The sequence below is a fragment of the Pongo pygmaeus genome, chromosome 2 (genome assembly GCF_028885625.2).
Source record: "Pongo pygmaeus isolate AG05252 chromosome 2, NHGRI_mPonPyg2-v2.0_pri, whole genome shotgun sequence".
Classification (NCBI taxonomy): domain Eukaryota; kingdom Metazoa; phylum Chordata; class Mammalia; order Primates; family Hominidae; genus Pongo; species Pongo pygmaeus.
Genome location: NC_085930.1, coordinates 54,236,265 through 54,252,031, shown reverse-complemented (window position 1 = coordinate 54,252,031; position 15,767 = coordinate 54,236,265). Strand labels below are relative to the sequence as shown.

At 41.1% G+C, this 15,767-nt stretch overlaps 1 protein-coding gene and 1 pseudogene across 7 annotated transcripts in view; one reads left to right on the top strand and one right to left on the bottom strand.

Moving 5' to 3' along the window:
* POLQ (DNA polymerase theta) overlaps positions 1-15,767 on the top strand; it is a 113,805-nt gene that overhangs the window by 45,216 nt on the left and 52,822 nt on the right. For all 7 annotated transcript variants that reach the window (XR_008501519.2, XM_054481060.1, XM_054481062.2 and 4 more), the window contains 4 exons: positions 3,006-3,199; positions 4,726-4,850; positions 7,933-8,176; positions 11,250-14,356. Coding sequence is in view for 6 of the 7 variants with exons in the window: in XM_054481060.1 (XP_054337035.1) it covers positions 3,006-3,199; positions 4,726-4,850; positions 7,933-8,176; positions 11,250-14,356 (3,670 nt within the window). In the remaining variant the exon portion in view is untranslated. The remainder of the gene's footprint in view (positions 1-3,005; positions 3,200-4,725; positions 4,851-7,932; positions 8,177-11,249; positions 14,357-15,767) is intronic.
* LOC129033070 (large ribosomal subunit protein eL8-like) lies at positions 6,748-7,555 on the bottom strand (annotated as a pseudogene).

Below are 15,767 nucleotides of genomic sequence, written 5' to 3'. Positions count from 1 at the left end.
ACAGAGTCTCATTCTGTTGCCCAGGCTGGAGTGCAGTGGTGCAGTGGTGCAGTCTCTACTCACTGCAACCTCCGCCTCCCAGGTTCAAGCAATTCTCATGCCTCAGCCTCCCAAGTCCCTGGGATTACAGGCATGCACCACCACTCCTGGGTAATTTTTTTTGTATTTTTAGTAGATACAGGGTTTTGCCATGTTGACCAGGCTAGTCTTGAACTCCTGACCTCAAGTGATCCAATCCCCCCCACCCCCCGCCCACCCAGCCTCCCAAAGTTCTGGGATTACAGGCATGAGCCGCTGCGCCTGGCTAGCATTTCTTATAAAATGGATTTGCTAGCAAAATTTTCTCAGGTTTTGTTTATCTGGAAATATTTCTGTTATTTTTATTTTTGAAAAATAACTCTCCTGTATATAATATTCTTAGTTGAGGCTGGGCGTGGTAGCTCATGCCTGTAATCCTAGCACTTTGGGAGGCTGAGGCAGGTAGATGGCTTGAGCCTAGAAGTTTGAGACCAGCAACATGGTGAAACTCCGTCTTTACCAGAAAAATACAAAAATTAGCCAGGTGTGGTGGTATGCATCTGTAGTCCCAGCTACCTGGGAGGCTGAGGTGGGAGGATGGCTTCCGCCCAGGAGGTGGAGGTTGCAGTGAGCTGAGATCGTGCCACCGCGCTCCAGCCAGGGTGACAGAGCCAGACCCTGTTTCAAAAGAAAAAACAATGTTTAGTTGACAGATTTCTTTTTCTTTGAGCAGTTTGAATATGTCATCTCACTGCATTTTTTGGCCTTCTTGTTTCTGGTGAGAAGTTAGCTCTTAATCTTATCAGGTTTCTCTTACATATGATGACTTTTTCTTGCTGTTTTCAAGATTTTTTTTCTTCAGTTTTAATGTTTTGACTGTGATGCGTCTTCGTGTGGATGTCTTTGTATGTATCCTGCTTGGAGTTCACTGAGTTTCTTGGATACGTAGGTTAATGTTGTCCATCAAATTTGGAATACTTTTAGCCATAATTTCTTCAGATGATTTTCCTTTTCCTTTCTATCTTCTCCTGGTACTCATTATGCATATGTTGGTACACTTAGTATTTCCCATATTCCTTTAAGGCTGTGTTCATTTTTTCTGCTTTCTCCTCTCCCTCTTTCAGATTGCATAGTCTTTATTAATCTATTCATGTTTGCTGATTCTTTCTTATGCCAGCTTGGATATACTGTTGATCTCTCTAGTAAATTATCCATTTTAGGTCCAGGTTTGGTGGCTCACACCTTTAATCCTAGCACTTTGGAAGGCCAAGGCCAAGGCAGGAGTGTTATTTGAGTTCAAGAGTTCAAGACCAACCTGGGCAACATAATAAACCCCATTTTAGTTACTGCACTTTTTTTTTTTTTTTTTTTTTTGAGACAGGTTCTTGCTTTGTTGCCCAAACAAGAGTACAGTGGCACAATTATGGCTCACTGCAGCCTTGACCTTCTGGGCTCAAGCAGTCTTCCCACCTCAGCCTCCCAAGTAGCTGGGACCACAGGCATGTGCCATCATCCCTGGCTAATTTTTGTATTTTTTTGTAGAGACAGTGTTTCACCATGTTGCCCATGCTGATCTCGAACTCCTGAGCTCCAGTGGTCTCCCCTCTCAGCCTCCCAAAGTGCTGGGTTTATAGGCATGAGCCACTGTGCCTGGCCAGTTATTGTACTTTTAACTCCAGAATTTTCATTTGGTTCTTTTAAAAATAATTTTCTCTTTATTGTATTCTCTACTTAATGAGACATTGGCATCATGCCTTTTACTTCAAGCATGGTTTTTGTTTTTGTTTTTACCATATTTATAATATTTGCTTTGAAGTCTTTACTTATTTCAATAGCTGGACCCTCTCAAAGGTATTTCTTTTCATTTCTTTTGCCTGCTTTTCCCCCTGTGTTTGAGACATACTTTCCTATTTCTTATGTGTTTCATAATTTTTGTTGAATCTTGACATTTTGGGTAATATATCAACTCTGAATATTGATTCTTTCTTCCCTTATCTCCTCTATGTTATTGATTCTTTCTTGAAAATTACTCAGAATACTTAAGATTGTACCTACAGTTAGAATATTGATATTAGAAGTGTCTATAATTAAAAACTTAGGTTCTGCCCAGGCGCAGTGGCTGATGCCTGTAATCCCAGCATTTTGAGAGTCTGAGGCAGGAGAATTGCTTGAAGCCAGGAGTCTGAGACCAACCTGGGCAACAGAATAAAACCCAGTTTCACCAAAAAAATTAAAAAATTAGGCAGACGTGGTGGCACTCACCTTGTAGCCCCAGCTATTTGGGAGGCTGAGGTGGGAGGATTGCTTGAGCACAGGAGGTTGAAGCTGCAGTGAACTAGATCCCAGCCTGGATGATAGAACAAGACCTTGTCTCAAAAAAAAAAAAAAAAGACTTGGGTTCTATAAAATCCAGTTTGTATGCTTAGTGATCTCTTTCCATTTGTCCCGGCAGGGCATTGTTTGTGAATAAATGATGTTTCCATATGAATGAGGTATTATCACAGTTAGACATTTTTGTAAATCCTGAGGCCTTTGTCTTTTTATTTTAAGTAATTTTATTTTATTGTAATTTTTTTTGAGATGGAGTCTTGCTCTGTTGCCCAGGCTGGAGTGTGGTGGCACAGTCATAGCTTACTGTAGCCTCAAACTCCTGGGCTCAAGCGATCCTCCTGCCTTGGCCTCCTACAGTGTTGGGATTACAGGCATGAACCACCACAGTTGGCCACTTTATTTATTTTATTTTATTTCATTTTTTTAGAGACAGAGTCTCACCTGGTCAGTTGAGCTAGAGTGCAGTGGTGCAGTCATAGCTCACTGTGGCCTCAAACTTTTGGGTTCAAGTGATCTTTCCATCTCAGCCTTCTGAGTAGCTAGGACTACAGGCGCATGCCATCATGCCTGGCATTTGTCTTTAATATGAAGGTTATGTATAATGGTTTTTTGTAATATAATGGTTTTAGTTAATGAATAATACTTCTTCCTTTTAGGTTACACCTATGTTTGAGGATTGGACTACTATTGATTGGTATCGATTTTTCTGTTTATGGGAGAAGTTGCCAACTTCAATGAAAAGGGTGGCAGAGCTAGTGGGAGTTGAAGAGGGGTTCTTGGCCCGTTGTGTGAAAGGAAAAGTAGTAGCCAGAACTGAGAGACAGCATCGACAAATGGCCATCCATAAAAGGTAAACGTCAGTTTCTGGGCTCTCAGTATTTAACACAGTGTCTTGCATGTAGTAGATGCCCAGTTTATTGTAGTCACTTTCATTGTCAATAAAATCAAAATTTTGGCAGAGTATAAGATTTTTCAGTTATCTTCTTTTTCATTTTCTTTTTTTTTTTTAATTTTGAAATGGAGTTTTGTTCTTGTTGCCCAGGCTGGAGTGCAATAGCGCGATCTCAGCTCACCGCAACCTCCGCCTCCCAGGTTCAAGCGATTCTGCTGCCTCAGCCTCCTGAGTAGCTGGGATTACAGGCATGTGCCACCATGCCTGGCTCATTTTATATTTTTAATAGAGATGGGGTTTCTCCATGTTGGTCAGGCTGGTCTCAAACTCCTGACCTCAGGTGATCCACCCGCCTCCGCCTCCCAAAGTGCTGGGATTACAGGCGTGAGCCACCACGCCCCAGCAAGTTTTCTATATTTACTAAATTTATTGGTATTTTAGTTTCTTTCTGCAGCTCACAGTTTAGCAGCCATTATATATAAAGATCTTATCTTTTAAGGTAGAATATTTAATTACCTCTCTTTTGTAAAGAAGGTGTTGATCAGAAGAACCACCAACTTACTGTGACTTCACCTGGGGTTATGCTTTATATCATGCTTAAAAGTGATTCATTACCAATAGAGAAGAAGAGCTAATTAAAAGATTCAGGTGGAAAAATTGGTACAGGCTGTTAGCTTCTTTGAAATATAATGAAATTGGGTGGGTGCAGTGGCTCACGCCTGTAATCCCAGCACTTTGGGAGGCCAAAGTGGGCAGATCACTTGAGGTCAGGAGTTCGAGACCAGCCTGGCCAATGTGGTAAAACCCTGTCTCTACTAAAAATACAAAAATTAGCCGTTTGTGGTGGTGTGCACCTGTAATCCCAGCTACTTGGGAGGCTGAGGTGGGGGAATTGCTTGAACCCAGGAGATGGAGGTTGCAGTGAGCCAAGATTGCACCACTGCACTCCAGCCTGGGCAACAGAGTGAGACTCCGTCTCAAAAAAAAATGATTTTTCTTAAAAAGCAGTCTGTAGTATATTATTTATAATATGGTTAAGTATAAATTTTATAAGGATTTATATACTTGGATTACTTTTGCTACTGTTGCCTTTCAAATCAAAATTGGATGCTATATTTATATTGTCATTTTATTGGAGTAATGATATACATGTAGCTGTATATCAAGTTACCTTTTAAATTTTTGTGTCATCACATTTCTTGAACCAAGTCTCATTTCTTGTTAGCAGCAGTTTTGAATATGGGCAACTTTTTGTTATACAGACATTAATTCTTTACTATAGTACTAATGCAAGTCAAAACTTGCTTTGCAAGCATTGACCTCAATCTTTGTCCAGTAACCCTATTTTCTATTAAGAATCTCACCACAGTGTATTATATAAGCCCTCTGTTGCCTTTCCAGTTCTTAGTCATTTTTCAACACACACTGTATCTCCTAGTAGGCGTGAAGTATCTCTTACCATGCTTTTGATTATTTATTCCCAGGTTTTTCACCAGTCTTGTGCTATTAGATTTAATCAGTGAAGTTCCCTTAAGGGAAATTAATCAGAAATATGGATGCAATCGTGGACAGATTCAGTCTTTGCAACAGTCAGCTGCTGTTTACGCAGGTCAGTTAAACAAAGGGTTTCACATTTATTTAATACTGTGATTTGAGGTCGAGTTAAGATTACTTTTTTTTTTTCAAATTCCATCTTATTGTAGGCTTCTTTAAAAGTGCTGTAATTTTGTACAGTTCTTGTCATCATCAGAAAATTCAAAACTATGGCTCCTCACGGCTCAGTACCACGTTACAGAGGATTGGTAACTAGCTGAATGTCTTGGCCTCTATTCCTTAGCAACCTGCTGACTATCCTTTCTGTTTTCCTTTTCTTTTTCCTGTTGCAAGAAGAAACAGAAACAAAGTTCGCTGTGGTCTCCCCTTTCTCATTAAGGTACTGATTGCCGGGCACGGTGGCTCATGCCTGTAATCCCAGCACTTTGGGAGGCCGAGTCGGGTGGATCACGAGGTCAGGAGTTCAAGACCAGCCTGGCCAAGATGGTGAAACCCCATCTCTGCTGAAAATACAAAAAATTAGCCAGGTGTGGTGGTAGGCGCTTATAATCCCAGCTACTCGGGAGGCTGGGGCAGAGAATTGCTTGAACCCGCGAGGTGGAGGTTGCAGTGAGCTGAGATCGCACCACTGCACTCTCGCCTGGGTGACAGAGCGAGACTCTGTCTCAACAGAAAAAAAAAAAAAGTACTGATTAATACATATTGTTGAGGAGAAGGATGAAAGATGGAGAGGGATTTCTGAACTCCTGTCTGACTGTTATAAAAATGATCTAAGGAACCACTGGTCTGCCTTAATGTATTAAACCCTAAGCAAACGAGAAATTCTGGGTCTGATTTTACTAAGGAATCCTTACAAGCCCTTAAGAAGGAAACTATGGGCTACAAGAGGGTGTGTTATATGTATAATAGGTTTCATCGTGAAGATATATGTTTATGAGGGAGTACTACGGGGAAGATGAGAAGAGGTAGTAGTAAGAAGGGAGGCACTCACTCTTTTTTTTTTTTTTTTTTTTTGAGATGGAGTCTCACTCTGTCTCCCAGGCTGGAGTGCAGTGGCGCCATCTCGGCTCACTGAAAGCTCTGCCTCCCAGGTTAATGCCATTCTCCTGCCTCAGCCTCCTGAGTAGCTGGGACTACAGGCGCCCGGCACCATGCTCGGCTAATTTTTTCTTGTATTTTTAGTGGAGACAGGGTTCCACTGTGTTAGCCAGGATGGTCTCGATCTCCTGACCTCATGGTCCACCCATCTCAGCCTCCTAAAGTGCTGGGATTACAGGTGTGAGCCACCCGCACCCGGCCGGGAGGGACTCACTCTTAGACTCACTGGTATCAAAGATGAAAGACTGCCTCTAGGGGTTTATGTTCTTGTAGGGAAGTGTAACAAAATTTTAATTCAACAAATGTCTTTATGACATGGCACTTGTTTTGGTTTCTTTATTCCAAGGCAGTGCAGCTATTGAGCTCAGCAACCTTTCTTTGAAGAAAATGCAGGTGGGAACTTCACTCTTTCTAGTTCTCTCAGCACTTGAATATTTAAACCACCTCTTGTTTTCCTCTAGGTGGAAAGAGTCCCTTCCTTTTTTTTTTGAGATGGAGTTTCTCTCTTGTTGCCCAGGCTGGAGTGCAATGGCATGATCTTGGCTCACCACAACCCCCGCCTCCCGAGTTCAAGCGGTTCTCCTGCCTCAGCCTCCCGAGGAACTGGGATTACAGGCATGCACCACCATGCCTGGCTAATTTTGTATTTTTAGTAGAGATGGGGTTTCTCCATGTTGGTCAGGCTGGTCTCAAACTCCTGACCTCAGGTGAACCACCCACCTCCACCTCCCAAAGTGCTGGGATTACAGGCGTGAGCCACTGCCCCCAGCATCTTTACATGGTTTTTTTTTTTTTTTTTTTAAATTTGTATTATTTTTATTATTTTTATATACAGAAAACTCAACAGTGTACATTTAACCAAGTTTAGTGGCAAGTTCTTTAGCCTTTGCCTTTTCAAGCTTGACGATACGAGCCACAGACTTAGGACCCAGGACGTTGCCACCCCAGTGATGGTGGATCTCATCATATCTGTCGTTGTAATTGGTCCTGATAGCTTCCACCAGCTTAGCCAAAGCGCCTTTGTCTTCCGAGTTCACCTGTGTGAAGGCGACAGTGGTGCAGGTCTTCCTGTGGACTGGACGTCCCAGTCTTGCCTTCCCCTTGATAATGCAGTAAGGGACTTTTTTACAACACAGGGCAGGCAAGAAGACAGCCAGCTTGATGGGATCCGCGTCGTGTGCAATCACCACCAGCTGAGCTTTCTTGTTCTCCACCAAGGTGGTGACAGTATTAACTCCTGCTCGAAGGACAGGTGGTCTCTTGGTGGGGACGTCCCCTTTGCCAGCAGCTTTCTTCTTGGCCCAGGCCAACAGCCTCTGCTTCTTCTCTTGCTTTGTCTCTGGTCTGTACTTGTGGGCCAGCTTAAGCAGCTGAGTAGCTGTTTGGCGGTCCAGGGCCTGGGTGAACTGGTTAATTGCAGGAGGCACTTTCAGCCGCTTACAGAGGATGGCTCTCTGCCGCTGCAACCTGATATAGCGGGGCCATTTCACAAAGCAGGTGAGGTCTCTTTTGGGCTAGATATCCTGTCCAGTGCCAAAATTCTTAGGCCTTTTCTCAAACAGGGGATTCAGCACTTTCTTAGCCTCCTGCTTCTTCACGACAGCACGGCCGGAGCCACCTTCTTTCCCTTGGCCTTCTTTCCTTTCGGCATCTTGGGCGGCGGGAGGAGAGAGACCTTTACATGTTTTTAAGAGTTCTCTTTTGCTTAAGAAAGATAGAGAGAGAGGAATGAATTAGGGTGAGGGCTTCTTGTTTGTTTTGTGTTTATGTGCTCTGCCTCAGTTTTCATGTGTTAACTTGAGGATTAAGAATAAATAAGATGACATTTAATGTCATCTCATAAAACTTAGCACATTTATTGTCCAATTAGTTAAGGCTCTTAATATATATCTGCTCCCTTGTTAACTTACACCTTGGGCCTTGTTAAATCTTACAATTTTGCAGGGAAAAAACAAAAGAAAATATAAATACATCTAAAGAAATGGAGAATTCGTCTGTAAAAAAAATTGAGTTCAACAAATATTCTATGAATGTTCTAGGGATGATTACAGTATTTTCCAACCGTCTGGGCTGGCACAACATGGAACTACTACTTTCCGAATTTCAGAAGCGTCTTACGTTTGGCATCCAGAGGGAGCTGTGTGACCTGGTTCGGGTATCCTTACTAAATGCTCAGAGAGCCAGGGTTCTCTATGCTTCTGGCTTTCATACTGTGGCAGACCTTGCTAGAGCAAATATTGTGGAGGTGGAGGTGATTCTGAAAAATGCTGTGCCTTTCAAAAGGTAAGAAAATACCTTTACCTACATGGGCTTATGAAATAAAAAAAAAAATCATGTCAATTTTAAAATAATAGATAATGTATTAAAGTATTTTTCTCTTAAATAATCTTATTATATACTTGGTGTAAGTGGAAGAAAATATAGCTAATTTTTCCCCGTTGCAGATGACTTTTTTTTTTTTGAGATGAAGTCTCACTCTTATTACCCAGGCTGGAGTGCCATGGTGCGATCTCGGCTCACTGCGACCTCCGCCTCCTGGGTTCAAGCGATTCTCCTGCCTCAGCCTCCCGAGTAGCTGGGATTATAGGCGCCCACCACCAGGCACAGCTAATTTTTGTATTTTTAGTAGAGACAGGGTTTCACCATGTTGGCCAGGCTGGTCTTGAACTCCTGACCTCAGGCAATCCGCCCGCCTCAGCCTCCCAAAGTGCTGGGATTATAGGCGTGAGCCAGTGCGCCCGGCCGCAGATTACTTTTTATTTTGTTGATTTTAAAAATAATACATGACTTAAAAACATTCCTACTAGACCGTCTGAGTGGGGCTGGGCACAGTGACTCACGCCTGTAATCCCAGTACTTTGGGAGGCTGAGGCTGATTGTTTGAGCTTAGGAGTTCAAGACTAGCCTGGGCAACATAGCAAGATCTCATCGCTACTAAAATTGAAAAAAACAAAAAAATAGCTTGGCATGGTGGCATGTGCCTATAGTCCCAGCTACTTGGGGATATGAGGCTGGAGAGTTGGTTGAGCCCAGGAGGTTGAGGCTGCAGTTAAGCCCTGATAGTGCCACTGAACTCCAGCCTGGGTGACTGAGTAAGATTGTGTCTCAAAAAAAAAGTACTGAGCAAAAGTTTGGTATCAATGATTTCTGCTTTGATGAATTTTGATTTTGATCTGCTTTGATGGATTTTGATAATTTTGATGTGATTTCATTATATATCTCGGGCTCATCTTACACTTTAGGCAAGAGCATTTTAAAATACATTCCTCTGAAATGTTCTTTGGAATGCTAGTGTCCTTCAAAACAATTTGTGAGAAGATTCCTTGATTTTTTTTTGTATATATGTCTGAATAACCAATTTATTGAATGGGCAAGACTCAGTATATAAATCAAGGAATAGCTTAATTATTTTTTCTACCACTGTTTTTTTGAACTCACTCTTATATGAAATCTCAGGCAGATTCTATAGGTATTTAGTTACTTTCAGGTACTAACAACCAGTTTTATTTTCAGGTATTAAACAATTTGTTTCAGATGGAAGCATCAATCTCATTTCCAGTTAGTGTTTCTTGCCTCCCACTCACTTTAAACCTGACTCCCAGCTCTGAGACCTTAACCTGTGTGGGAAGGGATGGGGTATAGTATTTTACTATCCTCTTTGCTCTTGCATATCTCTTGCCCATGGAAGACAATTTTTCCACAGACTGGGGGTGGAGGTGGGGGTACGGGGATGGTGGAGATGGTTTGGTTTTAGGATGAAACAAAACAATTAGATTCTCATAAGGAGCACGCAACCTAGATTCCTTGCATGTACAGTTCACAATAGGGTTTGCTGCAGCTGATCTGACAGGAGGCGGAGCTCAGGCAGCAATGCTCCCTTGCCTGTAGCTCACCTCCTGCTGTGCGGCCCAGTTCCTAACAGGCCATGGACTGGTACTGGTCTGCATCTCGGGGGTTGAGGACCCCTGGTTTAGACTTTTAACTGGCCACTTGGAATCTGTCCACACTTGCACGGTTTAGAGATCAGTCAGAGATTTGGGCAGAGTTTATATGAAGAATTACGAGTTGTTCTCTAGTTATCTGTTCTAGACTGCCTTAAATTTCCAACTAATGTAGTTACTCTTAACTCTCTTCTGACTTCATCAATCAGTGAACTCCAGGTTTTTATCTAAGTTTTTAGCCAACCTACAGGGTGCTGACTGGTCCCTGCCTTCAGGTAAAAAGTGAAAATTCACCCATTGCCATTTCTTTCTTCCAAGTCTCAACCCCCCTCCAATTTCTGCTTTCTTTTGTTCATTTTCTAGTCCCTTCATATATTTTGCCCAGAGTTTATATTGTGTATTGTACAGAAGGATTTGTTTTCTTTCTTGTCTTGTCTTTTTTTTTTTTTTTTTTTGTGACAGAGTCTCGCTCTGTTGCCCTGGAGTGCAATGGCGTGATCTTGGCTCACTGCAACCTCTGCCTCCTGGGTTCAAGCAATTCTTCTGTCTTAGCCTCCCAAGTAGCTGGGACTACAGGCCTCCCAAGTAGCTGGGACTACAGGCACACGCCACCACACCTGGCCAATTTTTGTATTTTTAGTAGAGAAAGAGTTTTACCGTATTGGTCAGGCTGGTCTTGAACTCCTGACCTCAGGTGATTTACCCACCTTGGCCTCCCAAAGTGCTGGGATTACAGGCATGAGCCACTGCGCACAGCCTTTTAAAAAATTTTTTTAATGAGACAAGGTCCTGCTCTGTCACCCTGGCTGGAGTGCAGTGGGATGATCTTTTCTCACTGTAACGCCTCCTGGGTTCGAGCGATTCTCATGCCTCAGCCTCCCAAGCAGCTGGAATTACAGGTACCCACTACCATTCCTGGCTGATTTTTTGTATTTTTAGTAGAGATAGTGTTTCACCATGTTGGCCAGGCTGGTCTCAAACTCGTTGCCTCAAGTGATTCGCCTTCCTCGGTCTCCCAAAGTGCTGGGATTACAAGTGTGAGCTACCGCGCCAGGCTGGATGTTTTTCAATGAAAGTTTTATGGCTTTCACTTTTTTAAAGGCTTCTACTTAAAGAATCTGTTTTAGTGAAGGCTTACTTTATTATGCCGTTTAAAAACTACAGAACCACCCACCCTTTTCTGGTGCCTCATTTTTGTATACAACTCTTATCACCAGGTAATACAGAATGCATTTTAAACTTTTGTTTATTTTCTGAATTCCCCAGCTAGAATGTGCCATGAGAGCAGATACATTTCTCTCTCTTCTTCATTGTTATTTTTCCAGTTCTTAGAACAGCTCAGATTGCATGTTTAATAAATATTTGCCTTACGAATGAATGAATTCATTTCTGTGTTTTCCCATTTCCTTGTGTAGTGCCCGGAAAGCAGTGGATGAGGAAGAGGAAGCAGTTGAAGAACGTCGGAATATGCGAACTATCTGGGTGACTGGCAGAAAAGGTTTAACTGAAAGGGAAGCAGCAGCCCTTATAGTGGAAGAAGCCAGAATGATTCTGCAGCAGGACTTAGTTGAAATGGGAGTGCAATGGAATCCATGTGCCCTGTTACATTCTAGTACATGCTCATTGACTCATAGTGAGTCCGAAGTAAAGGAACACACATTTATATCCCAAACTAAGAGTTCTTATAAAAAATTAACCTCAGAGAACAAAAGTAACACCATATTTAGTGATTCTTATATTAAACATTCACCAAATATAGTGCAAGACTTAAATAAAAGTAGAGAGCATACAAGTTCCTTTAATTGTAATTTCCAGAATGGGAATCAAGAACATCAGAGATGTTCCATTTTCAGAGCAAGAAAACGGGCCTCTTTGGATATAAATAAAGAGAAGCCAGGAGCCTCTCAGAATGAGGGGAAAACAAGCAATAAGAAAGTTGTTCAGACTTTTTCACAGAAAACAAAAAAGGCACCTTTGAATTTCAATTCAGAAAAGATGAGCAGAAGTTTTCGATCTTGGAAACATAGAAAGCATCTAAAGCGATCTAGGGACAGCAGTACCCTGAAAGACTCTAGAGCGTGTAGAATCCATTTACAAGGACAGACTCTGTCTAATCCTAGTATTTGTGAAGACCCATTTACCTTAGATGAGAAGAAAACGGAATTTAGAAATTCAGGGCCATTTGCTAAAAACGTCTCTTTGAGTGGTAAGGAAAAAGATAATAAAACATCATTCCCATTACAAATAAAGCAAAATTGTTCATGGAACATAACACTAACTAATGATAATTTTGTGGAACATATTGTCACAGGATCTCAGAGTAAAAATGTGACTTGTCAGGCCACTAATGTGGTTAGTGAAAAGGGCAGAGGAGTAGCTGTTGAGGCAGAAAAAATAAATGAAGTGTTGATACAAAATGGTTCAAAACACCAGAATGTTTATATGAAACACCATGACACCCATCCAATTAACAAGTACCCGCGAAAGCAATCTCATGAACAGACAAGCACTTTTACCAAACAGAAAAATATAATAGAGAGACAAATGCCCTGTGAAGCAGTCAGTAGTTACACAAATAGAGACTCAAATGTTACTATCAATTGTGAAAGGATAAAGCTTAATACAGAGGAAAATAAACCAAGTCATTTTCAGGCATTAGGAGATGATATAAGCAGAACTGCGATACCCAGTGAAGTACTTCCATCAACTGGAGCATTTAGCAAATCAGGAGGCCAGCATGAGAATTTTCTAAATATTTCTAGACTGCAAGAAAAAACAGGTACTTATACAACAAACAAAACTAAAAATAATCATGTTTCTGACTTAGGTTTAGTCCTCTGTGATTTTGAAGATAGTTTCTACCTGGATACTCAGTCAGAGGAAATAATACAACAGATGGCAACCGAAAATGCCAAACTAGGAGCAAAGGACACCAACCTCGCAGCAGGGATAATGCAGAAGAGCTTAGTCCAACAGAACTCGATGAGCTCTTTTCAGAACGAGTGTCACATTCCTTTTCCTGCTGAACAGCACCCTCTAGGAGTGACTAAGATAGATCATTTGGACCTTAAGACTGTAGGTACTATGAAACAAAGCACTGATTTACATGGGGTTGATATCCTGACTCCAGAAAGCCCGATTTTCCATTCTCCAATACTATTGGAGGAAAATGGTCTTTTTTTAAAAAAGAATGAACTTTCTGTTACTGATTCTCAATTAAATAGTTTTCTTCAAGGTTATCAAACACAAGAAACTGTGAAACCAGTTATACCTCTGATTCCTCAAAAGAGAACTCCCACTGGTGTAGAAGGAGAATGTCTTCCAGTTCCTGAAACAAGTTTGAATATGAGTGATAGTTTACTATTTGATAGTTTCAGTGATGACTATCTAGTAAAAGAACAATTACCTGATGTGCAAATGAAAGGACCCCTTCCTTCAGAAGTAACATCAAACCATTTTAGTGATTCTCTGTGTCTACAACAAGAAGACCTAATTAAAAAATCAAATGTAAATGAGAATCAAGATACCTGCCAGCAGTTGACTTGTTCCAATGATGAATCTATTATATTTTCAGAAATGAATTCTGTTCAGATGGTTGAAGCTTTGGACAATGCGGATATATTTCGTGTCCAAGAGAAGAATCATACTGTAGTATCTCCTAGAGCATTAGAACTAAGTGATCCCGTACTTGATGAGCACCACCAAGGTGATCAAGATGGAGGAGATCAAGATGAAAGGGCTGAAAAATCAAAATTAACTGGGACCAGGCAAAATCATTCATTCATATGGTCAGGGACATCATTTGATCTAAGTCCAGGACTGCAAAGGTTTTTAGATAAAGTATCCAGTCCTCTAGAAAATGAAAAGCTAAAATCAATGACTATAAACTTGTCTAGTTTGAATGGAAAAAATACAGAGTTAAATGAACAAGAAGTTATTTCAAACTTGGAGACAAAACAAGTGCAGGGAATTTCATTTTCTTCTAATAATGAAGTAAACAGCAAGATTGAGATGCTAGAAAACAATGCCAATCATGATGAAACCTCATCCCTCTTACCTGGTAAAGAAAGTGATATAGTTGATGATAATGGTCTCATTCCTCCTACACCCATTCCAACATCTGCTTCTAAGCTGACATTTCCAGGGATTCTTGAAACACCCGTAAACCTTTGGAAAACTAATAATGTTTTACAACGTGGTGAAAGTTATTTATTTGGCTCACCTTCAGATATTAAAAACCACGATTTAAGTCCGGAGAGTAGAAATGGGTTCAAAGACAACAGCCCTATTAGTGACACAAGCTTTTCACTTCAGTTATCACAGGATGGATTACAGTTAACTCCAGCCTCAAGCAGTTCAGAAAGTTTGGCCATAATTGATGTAGCAAGTGACCAAAATCTTTTTCAAACATTCATTAAGGAGTGGCGGTGCAAAAAGCGATTTTCCATCTCACTGGCTTGTGAAAAGATTAGAAGTTTGACATCTTCTAAAACTGCTACTATTGGCGGTAGATTTAAGCAAGGTAAGAATTTTTTTAATTTTATTTTTTCATATTTATAAACTACTTAGTAGACTGAGATAAGAGTTAGATTTCTCAATGTTAGATATTAAATATAATCTATTCAAATTGTAGTATGTATCTCCTCTGTGGATTTATGTGTAGAACAGCCTTATTTATTCCGCATACCTAAATTAATTAATGGTAGTTGCCCTCCAGTATAAGAGGTGCATGTAATATATATTAGAATAAAAGTTTACAAAACTAAAGATAATATGTATTTTGAATATGAATGTGACATTTCTTTTATGGTATATTAATGTTGTAACATAATGGTTTTTATTAATCACCAGGGCTCATGAATTCTTTTCTTTTTTCTTTTTCTCCTTTCTTTCTTTTCTTTTCTTTCTTTCTCTCTTTCTCTCTCTCTCTCTCTGTCTCTCTTTCTCTCTTTCTTTCCTCTTTCTTTGTCTTGTTCAGTTGCCCAGGCTGGAGTGCAGTGGTGTGATCTTGATCTTCGCTCACTGCAACCTCCACTTTCTGAGTTCAAGCGATTCTCCTGCCTCAGCCTCCCAAGCAGCTAGAAGTACAGGCATGTGCACCATGCCCAGCTAATTTCTGTATTTTTAGTAGAGATGGGGTTTCACCATGTTGTCCAGGGTGGTCTCAAACTCCGGACCTCAAGTGATCCACCTGTGTTAGCCTTTCAAAGTGCTGGGATTACCGGCGTGAGCCACTGCGCCCAGCCTCATGAATTATTATTATTATTATTATTATTATTATTATTTAGACAGAATCTCGCTGTTGGCCAGGCTGGAGTGCAGTGGCATGATCTCGGCTCACTGCAACCTCTGCTCACTGCAACCTCTGCCTCTCGGGTTCAAGCAATTCTCCTGCCTCAGCCTCTTGAGTAGCTGGGACTACAGGTGTATGCCACCATGCCTGGCTAATTTTTTTATTTTGTATTTTAGTACAGATGGGGTTTCACCGTGTTAGCCAGGATGGTCTCAATCCCCTGACCTCGTGATCCACCCACCTCGGCCTCCCAAAGTGCTGGGATTACAGGCGTGAGCCACCATGCCCGGCCTCATAAATTATTTTCTATTAAATTGTAATATCCTTGTTTGCTTATGTAATTACAAAATTACATTGCTAATAGGAACTTTGTTCTTCACAGTGTACATTAGCTACATTTTCCAAGATTTATCTTGAGTAGAACTTAGACCTCCATGATAGTCATGAATTGTATACTGAAATGTTGCTTCCAAAACCTTGTGGAGCTCTTCCAGGTTTTGAGAGAGTTGAACCTTTTGGTCAAGTAAGGCTATGTATATTCCTGTCTTATTGCATGAGCTCTGCCATCTGGATTGTGGGGACCAGTTGTAGTCAGCTGTGGAAATCAGGTGTTTGATTAGATTTATTAAACCTTGCTATT